Here is an 11,948-nt window from a genome sequence, read left to right as displayed (position 1 = left end):
TTACTTTAACCGTCTTCATCATACAAAATAAAACAAGGTTTCGTGTTTATTTTCTCCAATAAATCTATTCTTGATTTTAATAAATACACTTTATTTCAACATGTACGTATTTCCATCCACAATTTTTTGTGCTTCGCTACTTATGGATGATGTCTTCCTTGTTAAATTACTCAGTTAAAGTTAAATAGTTTAATCGAATTAAAACTTCTATAGTGATTCTCGAAAAAAACAACACCAAAATGAAGCAACACTTTAATCTTTGTTAAAATTCTGTATGCCCATTGAAAATGTGTAACTGTAGAATGTAGATTTTTTGGTTATTATGACACCCTTTTTTTACGCGATGTATTAAAAATTTATTTAGTTACTGGCCTTCTTAATTTCTTCCTAACACAAGCTCATAATTTTGCTTCTAGTTGACCAAATTTAATATTGAGTGCTGGAGAAATTTCTCAATTTTTATCTACTTAATATGTCATTTTAAAATGCCTATAACTTTTTAAAAGCGAAGCTTTTTTATAATTAGGGTCGGTCCGTCCATACGTCCGTCCGTCCGTAACGGATAGCTCTTTTCGTTAATTATGCATGTTAGAATTGTCCTATTGATTTCAAACTTTGCATAATGATTCCTATAGGAGTTAGGTACGAGTTAGAAGGCAAAGCAACTCTATAATCGTTACTAGAAATTCCGTCCATTTTAAACATGTTGCTTTTTAACTTTCTTAACAACAAGTTTTTATACGATAGAATTATCCGATTGGTCTGATTTTTGGAATACTGTTTCCTAGGACAAAAAAGTACATTGTTATAAGCAAATCATCTCTATAATCAAGTCCTAAAAATGTAAGTATGTCCTTACACAATATCCTGTATTTAAGCTGTTTTTCAACAGATCTACTTTTTGTTTCGTTCGACTTTAATACATTTATATTCAGATTATTCAGTTCTGACACTCTACTCTAGTGTTAATGTTCATTTGTCCTACCATTTTAGGGCTTCGCTTTTATGGATGTTGTCATCCTTGTTTGTTATATAAGCCATAGAATTAAAATTTTGGGTATTGGTCTACTTGTGGGAGTCTTTAAAAAATTCAAAATTGTGTATTTCTGGCAGGCTTCCTTAAATGTACATATTTAAGTTTAAAAATAAACAAACAGAATATGCAAGAAGAAATTCATAAATTTATTTAAAGTAAAAATTATTTCATGATTATAATTTGCACAAATATATTTTAAAACTATCTTTCAAAATTTAGTTAATAATTAGCAGGTAATGGGGACATAGACAGTTTGGGAGAATTCAGTAGGAAGGCTGCTAAGTTCTTGGCATCTGTCACCAGCAATAACACATCTCTCCATAACTCTGGACTCAGGACCAGTCATGCAGACAAACTCAACTTGCTTACCCTGAACCTCCTTGGGGTAGGACTTTTGGCAAACTCTGACCATCTCCTTGGAGAAGCAGATCTTGTTTCCAATCTTTTCAATGGCATGCATTTGTTCAGCAGAAGATTGTCTTTGTTGTTGTTGCTGTTGGCTGACTTGCTTGCCAAACATTTCAAAGACCTTGGTTGGCTTCATCTCTTCCTTGACACATCTGCGTTCCTCCTTGCTGATCTGGGACTCTTCCTGTTGGGAAAGACCTTGGCACTTGCCGTCCTCAAGCATGAATCTAAGACCAGTCAGTCTAGACTCAGAAAGAACACATTGTCTTCCAGTTTTCAGGTCAGAGCTCTTCTCGCCATTAAGATCTCCACAGAGACCTGTAGCCTTGTTTCTGAAGACAAGTTGGTTGGTCTTGACCTTCATTCTTTCACCATCAGCAAGAACCTCAACACCATACTTGGCAGAGTAGATAGAGTAAACTCCATCTTCAAACTTGGTGACATAGGTTTCTCTCATCTCCATTTCTTGTTCTTCTTGAAGGGCTTGTTGTTCCTTCTCTTCACCATTGATCTTGATAGCAGCCTGGTTGTGGCGGGAGTGTCTGGTCTGCTTGGGGATCTCAACTTCATACTTCTCACCATCAACAACCAGCTTGACAATTTGCTTTTGCTGTGTGTTCTGGGTAGTGACAACAACTCTGGGTCTGGTGGACTCTTCAGCAAAGACAACATGTTCACAGTTGTTGACAGCAAAGTCATAGAACTTACCATCAAAGGTCTTTACATAGCTGGGCTCAACAATGCAAGAGGAAGGCATAGAATATCCAGTAAGCTTTTGAGTAAGTCTATGGACAAGAGTCTTCTTGGTGCAAATTGGGAGGAGCTCCTTAGCATCAAGTCTGATGGGGATTCTCTTAGCCTGAACCTCAGCACCATTTCCTTCAACTCTTACAGACAGGGACTTGCCTTGGCTATCAACCTCAGCTTCAATTTCATATTCAACCTCAGAGCCAATTTCTTCTCTCTCAAGTTGTTTTTGAGAAAGGTAGGGCATCAGATAGAGCTTAGTAGCATCAGAAACAAGCTCAACTAGTCTATTCTCAGCAATCTCCTTAGGCAGAGAAAGCTTGGCATGAACCTTGTCCAGGGAAGAAGCCATGTGGTTAGCCTTGCTGCAAGACTTGGTAAGCTTAAGGTTTTGCTTGTTATCTTCAATGCACTTCTTGTTTTCTTCAGATTCAGAAACAGCTTGGAACATCTTGTCAGATCTGTAGGCAACAATGGAGCTTCTAATTTTCTTAGATTCCTCTCCTTGGAATCCATATTCACCATCAACAGTGATTCTGGAGGTGATATCAGACTTAAGAATTTCTTCTTGGTCCCACTTTTGTTCTGGTCTTCTGATCTGGCTTTGGACAAAAACTTGAGCTTCAAAGGATCTTCTGAGCTGGGGAGCTTCAACAACCATCTTCATTTCAACTTCAGTCTCCTCTTGACCTTGTCTAACTTGCTCTCCAGACTTCTCCCCAATAAGGATTGAGCCTTCAATTCTTCTCTCCTCAGACTTTTCCTTTCCTCTCAGAACAAGCTCAATAGAGGAAGACAGAGCACTTCCTTGTTGCATCTTTCTCAGAACCTTCTTCAGTTGTTGTCTGACCTCATGTCTCTTCTCACATTTCTCTTGCTTCTTTTCACATTCCTTCTTGGCAATCTTGCTGGAAGCACCCTCAGATTCCATCTTTTTGATACAACGCTTCTCCTCAGACTTGCAAAGTTGTCTTTCAGACCTGCATTGCTCCTCTTGTTGTTGCTGTTGCTGTTGTTGTTGTTGCTTCTGTTGTTGCTGCTGCTTCTGTTGTTGTTGCTGCTGTTGTTGGAATTGTTGCTGGTTACCCTGTTGCTGTTGTTGTTCTTGTCTAACTTGTTGTTGTTGTTGTTGACATTGTTGTTGGGTGTTTTGTTGTTGTTGCTGTTGCTGTTGAGATTGAACCTTCTTCTGGGCACATTTTCTAGAGACTTCAGAATCAATAGATTCAATTTCTCTCTCAATATCTTCAATACACTCTTCCATTCTTCTAGGCTCATACTCAGAACAGATCTTCTTGATTTCTTGTTCCTTGGATTCCTTGACAATAAACAGTTCAGAAGATCTTTCTTGTTCTCTCTTGATACCAGCACCTAAATAATTAAAAGTTGAATTTTTTTCCTTGTAGCTTTCTTATATAGGTGTGAAAAATATAATTTAGTTCAGATTTAAGTTTTGAGTCTTACCAAGGGTAATGGAAAGTTCAGCTTCCTTGATGTCAGACTTTCTTGGGTTGTACTTGACTTGGATGGAGGTACTCTTGCAGGAATTCAGAGGGAGGGGAGATCCAGAGAGAAGAGAGGCAACATCCTTCTTCATCTCTTCAACAGATCTCAACAGACTCATCTCAGATTCTTCAGTCTTGATTTTAACTTCCATGTCAAGTCCAAGAGGCTTTCCAATCTCAATGCTCTTCTAAAACATAAATGTAGGTTGATTAAAAATATAGTTCTTCATCTTAAAATAAACATAAAAATTTCAAAAATATTTATCATAATATTTGTAAAGTTAACTGTTATAAAATAAATCAGAATACAAAATTAAACATAAATAAAGTCTTATGGATAAATTAATTTACCTTTATTTCCTTCTGTTCACTCTTAATAGTCTTGACATCGGAAACCTTGGAAGAATGGTGCTGAGAGATGTGTCCAGTAGCAGTGTAAGGTTGAACATCAATTTCAAGAATAGATTGTTCTCTGTTGTATTCAGGCTCTTCAGATTGTTTGATAGAAACAACAACTTGGTTTTTGGAGAGAGAAAGTTCAGCCTTGATGGGAGAGGCCATGTGAATAGAGGTCTCAACTCCAGAACCATAGAACTTCTCTGTGATGGGGGAAACTACACGGACATGAACTTGTCTCTTACTGTTAACAGCTCCCTTAGCCTCAACCTCAACCTTAGGTTCAAGAAGAGCAGACTTGGAAACCTTCAAGTTAGCCTTACCATAGATAACAGCAGGATATCTCAGAGAAGCAAAGACAGGGAGACCAGATTCAGTGGGCAGAGCAAGTTCTTCTCCCATAACATCAAGGACCTTCAGGAATTCAGTTTCAAGACCCTGTTCAAGATCAGATTGAATCATGCTCTTGGAGATCTTCTTGACAAGAGTTTGGACCAGTTCTTCATCAAGAGAGATGAGCTTTTGCAGACCAGCCAGTCTGAGAGTAAGGTGAGCCTCAGGCTTGACAGATCTCTTGTTTTGGACTCCAAGTCTTTCCATATCAGCTCTAAGTTCCTCCTTAGTCTCCTCAACAGTAGGGTTGGATCTAGGGGCCTTCAGTTCAGAGTATAGTTCATAAAGCTTGTCAACAACTTGTTGGGTTCCTTGCATGTAGAAGTAGGCCTCCAAGGAGTCAACATTGCTTCCGAGTCCCTTGATTTGAGAAGTCAAGTAGAGAGACTTGGGGAGGAAAGACTCTTCATCAGCTTGAATGACAAGAGAGTGTCCAACAACAGATCTGAGAGATTCAATGTAGTTAGCAATGTGAATGTTTCTGGAGTATTGGATACCTTCATGAACAGGCTTGGCAATGAAGATGATGATCTCAGCCTTTTGCTTCAGTGGCAGGTATTCAGGAACAGCAGCAGGCAGGTTCTTAAGGGTCTTCAGGGTGGAGTAAATGTAAGAAGCAACCTGTCTGGAGGGTTCAAACCAGGTTCTGAGAGCAAGTCTTTGCAAATCAGCACTGGTGGGCTTGCAGTAGGTCAAGGCAGTGATGGCAGCCATTCTGACCTCAGGGGATTCAGCAACATTTTCAACAATAGAAGAGAAGATGGGTCTGAAAACAGCAGGGTTCTCTTGAGCAGGTCTGATCATAAGGTAGATAGCCATAGTTCTGGGGTTGGCATTCTTGGTGTACTTGCCTTCAACAACCTTCAGAAGTTCTTCAGTGGTCTCCTCAGTACCAAGGTTTCCAAGAGCATTGACCCAGGTCAGGATGGAGTTCATATCAGAGCTTGAAGATTGCTCTTGTTGGTTTTGTCTTTGTTGCTGTTGGTCTTCTTGATCTTGACCTTGTTGTTGTTGTTGTCTGCTTCTTTGTTGTTGTCTGTTTCTTTGCTCTTGTTCTTGATCTTGTTGTTGTTTGTTTCTTTGTTCTTGTTCTTGTCTTTGTTGCTGTTGGTCATCTTGTTCTTGATCTTGTTGCTGTCTGTTTCTTTGTTGCTGATTCTGTTGCTTACCTTGGATAGGCTGTTGTTGGAATCTGTTAGATCTTGAAGATTCCTGCAACTTTTCCTTCAGATAAGGGATCAGGTCAGACTTGATAACATCCATATCCTTGTGACAGATCTTGCCATAAACTTGGTAGGGGAATTCTCTTTCAGAAGACTTCTCATTGATACAAGCCTTGTTGATAAGCTCAGTAAGACCCATGACATAAGAAGCTCTGATGATTCTGCTTTGCTCAACTGATTGAGACTTCAAGGTTCTGACCAGCATTCTCAGGAGCTCCTCAGTGGGAGTTCTAGCTTGTCTGAGGGTGTTGGAGATGATCCAAGACCAGGAGATAGGGTCAGACTTGGTCTCGCCAGAGTTGATTTTCTCAACAACAAGCTTGACACAAGGGTTGGTTCCTGCAAGAGAAACAAGGTCATAAAAAGACTTTTCAACCAGAGATTCCCACTTTTGTTCTCCATATTGCTGCTTCAGAGATTCCTCAACCTCCTTCAGACCTTCAAAGCTGAGCTCACTAAGAGCAATGGTGGTCTCAACAGACATACCAGCAACATCCTTTTCAGACTTGGAGCTTTCTGACATCTTTTCAGATTCCTCAACAATCTTAGAGACAAGGTCAACAATCTTCTCCTTAAGCTCTCTCTCAGACATGGTCTTTGGGTAGACAGATTTGGGAGCAGAGGTCAGGTCAGGGATGGGAGCATGTCTCTTTTGTTGTTGCTGAGCTTGCTGTTGTTGTTGAGCTTGTTGTTGTTGTTGGGCTTGTTGTTGCTGCTTTCCTTGAAGGGGCTGCTGTTGTTGTTGCTCCTGGGCTTGCTGCTTCAGAGACTTAGAGCTGATGGAGCTACCAGAAGGATATTCAAAAACAAGAGAAGCATATCCCTTAGGAGAGGAGGGTCCAGACAGTTCAGATCTGACAGATTCAACAGACAGAAGGACCATAGTGGAGGTGGAGGCAATGTCAATCTTTTGCTCAGACTTGAGTTCAATGATGTGTCTACTAGATATTTTAAATATTAACTATTCTAAACCCTAAACGTATCGTATTTCGAGTAAATTTGGAAGGGAATATAGACATATGAAAATATTGAAATTGGGGAATATTTATATACGTGTGCAAGAATTCTATTTCAAAAATAGGATATTAATTCCCCTCTCACTTCGTTCAAAAATACATCCCTATTTCTATTTTTCTAAATATTCAAATTTCTTAATATTTATATACGAAGTACTTGGTAAATAAATAGAAGATTTTGAAAAATAATAAATTTTTACGTTTTATATTTCTATTTCGAAATAAATCACGCAATCTTAAATTAAGTATGTTCGTTAAACAATTCCGAAATAAAATTTACTAGATATATTAGACTTTTAGGTTCTTTCTATGAAATTAATGTGATGACATAATTTCCTTACTCCAAAAAGTCTACCTGTTAAGAATACGACATTTTAGACGTCTTACTTTTTTCATTGCTTTTTTTACAGGGTAAAATAAAAATTCTTCCTAATATTAAAAAAGGATAATTTTGCATTACGTAAAAAAAGTATATAACGATAATGAAATATATTAAAGTTAACTTATAATAGTTTGTAATTGTATTTGTAACAATATATTTATAGATTCCCTGTTATTTGATATCATCCGTTTCCGGTGTATGCTGTTATATCAGGGATAAATATATACACAAAAATTCCTCCAACAAATTTTTATTATTTACCGTGGTCAAAACATATTAAAAAATCTTATTTTAAAAAATGTAAATATAACGAAATAAATTATATTGAAGTTTCTAATTACCCATGTACATTTCTACCTCGTGCACCTCGTGCACACACACACAGTTCTTCAGTCCTTATTTGAATTTCAGAGTGTATTGACACGTCATACTACGCGTTAGTTAGATACAAAGAAAAGTGAAAAATAATAAAAAATTAATATTCAATGTGAAAACTTCAAATGGAATTATATTAATACAATAAAATAAAGTGATAAATATTATTTGCATAGTTATAAAAAAAAAGAAGAAAGAAACAAAGTCTTAGTCAAGTGTCAACACAAGAAGATCTAATTCTGTACTGTCGTCCGAAAAAAATTATTGTAGTCTATTGTTTTGAGTGAATGTCATAAGAGTACATACACGTCAAAATAATAGGCTATGTTTTCTATTTCGGAAGGCAGTACACATAATCATTTACTGTATATTAAGGTAAGGATTTTGTAATAATTTGTAAATATAAAGTGATAAGTCTGTTCGTTATAACTTAATTATTCTTATTTTGCCTTTTGGTAATTTCAATTTTAAACGCACAGATTTTATACTGTGAATAATTCGGCAAGCTCCATACTTTGTTTTTAATTATGTTTATTTTTTATTTTTTTATATCGTTCCAAAATTACAAAGTATCGGGTGTGTTTTATCGATAAGTCTTACCTAAAAATATTGAATCCCTGTGTTCGAAAAGAATTTCCGTGCATTTTTTTACGTCGTTCAGAACGGCTCGGCTCCACATTAGGTTAAAGTGAGTTTTTACAGTAATAATATGATTTAACGGTCTATTTCCTTAAATTAAACTTAAAAACCATATGTTACCAAATATACACACATCCGCAGCCGTATTTCTAGATTCGGCTCCGCGTTTTTTTTGCGTTGAAACTCGGTTTTAAATGTACGCTCATATTAAACCTGATTATCAAGCTGTTTTTAAACAAATTTACTTACAATTTTGCTTAGACTCTTATATATTCGCATTCTGATAATTCAGTTCTGACATTAATGTCCGTATTTTTTTTACATTTTAACAACAAATTTTTATGTGACCTAATTATCCGATTGGTCTGATTTTTGGTTTACTGATGTTTGAATGTACAATAATATAAGCGAAGCGGCAAGTACGCATTTTTTATTTTTTTCCATCACCCTTTAATTGAAATTCAAATTTATTTTTGGATATTTAGTATTTACTTTCATTTGATGTCCAACTTATTTACTCTAGAACCTCGAGCAAGAGACCATCCACGCATAAAGACACAAGACAAGTATGATTTGAGTAATGTTTTTGGCTTCGCTACTTATTGATTATTCATCCTTGTTAAATTAAATAACAATACTGCCAAAAAAAAAATATATCAATAAACAGTTTTTTGGGTTTTATTACAACATTTATTTTATAATGGTAATGATACAGATATTTAAAAAACACAAAATTATTTCATTAAATTATTTGTTTTACTTTACTTCTACTTTATTTCTTTCCAACATAATTAATATGATAAACATATTTACAAGAATTATTTCACTTTTCCAGTTCCTTGGTTGCTGTCTTCTTGGTAACTTTTACCTGCCTATCCCAAAATGCTTGGGACTTCTTGGGGACTAGCTTGTTCATCTTCAAGAACATGATGGCGTGGATGGTTTCTTTCTCTAGGTTATACCGCCTCGATGAGTAAACTAATTTGAGGTGTGAGAAAATTCTCTCACACCTCGCATTAGAAACAGGTAAGTTGTTGAAGTTGGTCATCAAACTGACAAGTCCAGGTGGATAACATATCTTCTCTGCAACATGTTCATACCTGGCAGTAAGCATCCTGTGGGTTGCGGTCATTGCTCCTTGTTTGTACAGTTTCTGGCGTTCTTCAACATCGAAATCCTTGGACTTAGATTTTTTGACTTTCGCAATTTCCTCCTTTATCTTAGCGACTTCACGTTGGTAACCGTATGTCAAGGCATGCAACTTGGATTCTTCTATGTTACTCCAATCCTTCAGCCCAGCTTTCAGGTGTTTCTTCATGACGTCCAGGGGATCCTTCTGTTTGTCACGTTGTTCTTTCTTTTTCTTCTTGGCTGCTGCTTGAGCCTGAATTTCTTTGAACTCTTGTTGTTTGTTCCAAAACATCTTTTGGATGGGTGTCATCATGCCTGTAATACATAAATATAATTAATAAAAATGATAATTGAATTATTTAACTAATGTTATTATTATTATCTATTTTAATTAATATTGTATATCTTTACCTGTGGGAGGTGCAGTTTCTGGAGATTCGTACTCGTCAGCTTCGGAATCCTCATTGTCGGCATCCGCATTAGCTCTACGCAGGTCGGCCTCTTCATCTGCCTTTTCTTCAGGACTTAGGTTGGCTCTCAGTGAGATTCGGTGTAGCCGTTCACCCAACAACCTACAATTTTTGGGTGCTTGTTGTAAAATTGTTTTTGCTTCATCCTGTGTCACCGTATAGCTTTGTGTGCCACTCGCAATCATTTCCAAATGACTGCGTGACAGGGGGTGTAGGTAGAGACAGACTTGCCATCCTGCATTAGTACGGACAATCTTGTTAACTCTCAGGTGAAGGAACTTGAATACACGTCTAGCGAATAAGTTGCCAGGCATACTTGTCCGTAGGGTAAAGAACACCGTATCCAGCATGGTGAACATCTGGACGATTGTGGCCTCATGGGCTTGTGCAGGAATTGTCAGCATGGTATCCACACACTCCAACACTTCCAGGACTTCTCTGAGGGCAAGAACCTGGTCAGGTGTTGGCCACAGATTGTCAAACTTCTTGTTGACTAAAATAAAAATTAAAAATTAAAAATTAATTGTATTGATATATACAGTTCTAATTTTTAATTAAGGGAACGAGAGAAGAAATAATTTATTTAGTTTAAATTTTAATAAACTTCTATTTGTTACCTTTCTCTTTTGTTTAATTAAGGGACAGAGAGAAATTTAAATTGGTAATTTTGTTAGTTTTAAATTGTTGTTAAAATTATAATTAACTTTTTTGGGTTTACCTTTCTGATCCTGCACGGATTTTTTCACCTTCTGAAGTAGTGGTTTGTTGTCAAACAACTCTAAGAACCGCTTTATCATGTTCATTCTGGAGCTCCATCTCGTCTCCACGTATCTGGTAAGCATACGTTGTCCACTCTCTACCAAAATGCGACGCAGCTTCTTGTTATTCATAATTTTACTGACCAGCTTTGCCAGGTTAATTATGGTTCTGTTGTACCCCTTCCCTTTCTAAAAAAATATAATATTTGTTAATTTTCACGTTTTTGTATAATTTATTATTTAACTTTTTAAGTTACTGTATAAGTTATTTAGTTGGTTCTATTAATCATTTAATTAATTTACTTACAACTTTGGCAGCCTGCTTCAACGCCAACTCCACTTGGTGGTTGAGGCAAACACCTCCCACTATAAGTCCACATTTCTGCTCATCACATTTCATTGTTCTTTGGATGTTCTCTTCTATTAGTTTCCCGAAATTTGTGATTGCTGAAAAGAAATAATTTAATAAATTAATATAATTTAGTTAAATGCATTTCGTGAAACTACCCCTGTAAATCATTAAATGTAATTCATTGAATTTTTTGGGAATGAATTTAATTTAACTTTACTTACCCTCTCTTTGTTGTGGATCTTTGATGGCGATGGACCTGTAGAAAATCGCACTTGATATGCCGCCATCGCCGCCATCGCCTTGTCTTGTTCCTGCCAGGGTTTCTTCATCTCCATCCTGACCCTCACCTTCGGCTTCTACAACACCATCCTCAACCTCATCTAACTCTTCTATAAACAAATCCAACGGGATTTCATCTTCACTATCAGCCTCAGGTGTGTCTTCCTTATCACTATCATCATCACTGACTCCCTCATGGTTCATGAAACTTGTATACTCTGTGGGGGTTTTCCCGTGCTCTTCATTGAGTATCTTGACGGACTAAAGAATGAAAAATAAATTAATGATTTACTTTCTAATGGTATTGTTTTATAATATTAATTCTCGTATTCATTCAAATATTCATCTAAAAAAACTGGTTTTATCTTACAATTGTACATTTTACATCCGCGGAAAGCCATTTAAAATACGATGCGAGAAAAAACTATTAAATAGTTATGATTTTATAATTATAATTTATAATTTTTCATTACCTTTACACAGTTGGCAGCCGAGTCGGATGTGGAGCTGAGAAGTTGATAATGCTCAAGCCCAAACCTTTTCAACAGTTCTTCGAAATATTCGTAGATGCTGCGGCCGGAAGCATCGGGTTTAGGCATCTAAACATAAGTAATTAATCAAATTATCATTTAGGTATTTGTGGTCATTCTAAATTTCTAAGAATTAATTTTAAACTTATACCTGTTCACAGGCGAGCAACAATTCTTTGGGACCGTCTGCATCGGTATAGTTTGCAGTTACTGAAAAATTAGTAATTCTTTTATATTATTCATTCATAATAGTTTACTTTACTTTATTTAATTCAGGTTATGTAGCTGCTGCAGTTGTAATTGCATTA

At 36.5% G+C, this 11,948-nt stretch overlaps 2 protein-coding genes across 2 annotated transcripts; both read right to left on the bottom strand.

The window, feature by feature from the left end:
* Positions 1 to 1,161: 1,161 nt before the first annotated feature.
* On the bottom strand, positions 1,162 to 6,653 carry LOC145328969 (uncharacterized). Its single transcript, XM_080172956.1, has 3 exons — positions 4,048 to 6,653; positions 3,656 to 3,884; positions 1,162 to 3,562 (listed from the first exon to the last, which is right to left on the bottom strand). The coding sequence occupies exons 1-3, from the start codon at positions 6,589 to 6,591 to the stop codon at positions 1,263 to 1,265; spliced, it is 5,073 nt and encodes a 1,690-aa protein (XP_080029082.1). The 5' UTR covers positions 6,592 to 6,653; the 3' UTR covers positions 1,162 to 1,262.
* Positions 6,654 to 8,546: 1,893 nt separating this feature from the next.
* Positions 8,547 to 11,718, bottom strand: LOC145328970 (uncharacterized). The gene is made up of 5 exons (XM_080172957.1): positions 11,053 to 11,718; positions 10,787 to 10,926; positions 10,440 to 10,668; positions 9,663 to 10,214; positions 8,547 to 9,566 (listed from the first exon to the last, which is right to left on the bottom strand). Exons 1-5 carry the CDS (start codon positions 11,312 to 11,314, stop codon positions 8,944 to 8,946), a joined length of 1,806 nt encoding a protein of 601 aa, XP_080029083.1. The 5' UTR covers positions 11,315 to 11,718; the 3' UTR covers positions 8,547 to 8,943.
* Positions 11,719 to 11,948: the final 230 nt, after the last annotated feature.

This window comes from Acartia tonsa, chromosome 9 (genome assembly GCF_053477335.1).
Source record: "Acartia tonsa isolate MP-2025a chromosome 9, ASM5347733v1, whole genome shotgun sequence".
In the NCBI taxonomy this organism is placed as follows: domain Eukaryota; kingdom Metazoa; phylum Arthropoda; class Copepoda; order Calanoida; family Acartiidae; genus Acartia; species Acartia tonsa.
The sequence above is the reverse complement of the archived record's forward strand: the minus strand, read 5'-3'. Positions and strand labels throughout refer to the sequence as shown.

Coding starts and splice junctions, on each gene's coding strand:
- LOC145328969 (XM_080172956.1), bottom strand. CDS start 6,591: ATGGTCCTTCTGTCTGTTGAATCTGTCAGATCTGAACTGTCTGGACCC. Junction 3,885..4,047: donor GTGAACAGAAGGAAATAAAG/GTAAATTAATTT, acceptor TTTATGTTTTAG/AAGAGCATTGAGATTGGAAA. Junction 3,563..3,655: donor TGAACTTTCCATTACCCTTG/GTAAGACTCAAA, acceptor TTAATTATTTAG/GTGCTGGTATCAAGAGAGAA.
- LOC145328970 (XM_080172957.1), bottom strand. CDS start 11,314: ATGAACCATGAGGGAGTCAGTGATGATGATAGTGATAAGGAAGACACA. Junction 10,927..11,052: donor AGATCCACAACAAAGAGAGG/GTAAGTAAAGTT, acceptor ATTTCTTTTCAG/CAATCACAAATTTCGGGAAA. Junction 10,669..10,786: donor TGAAGCAGGCTGCCAAAGTT/GTAAGTAAATTA, acceptor ATATTTTTTTAG/AAAGGGAAGGGGTACAACAG.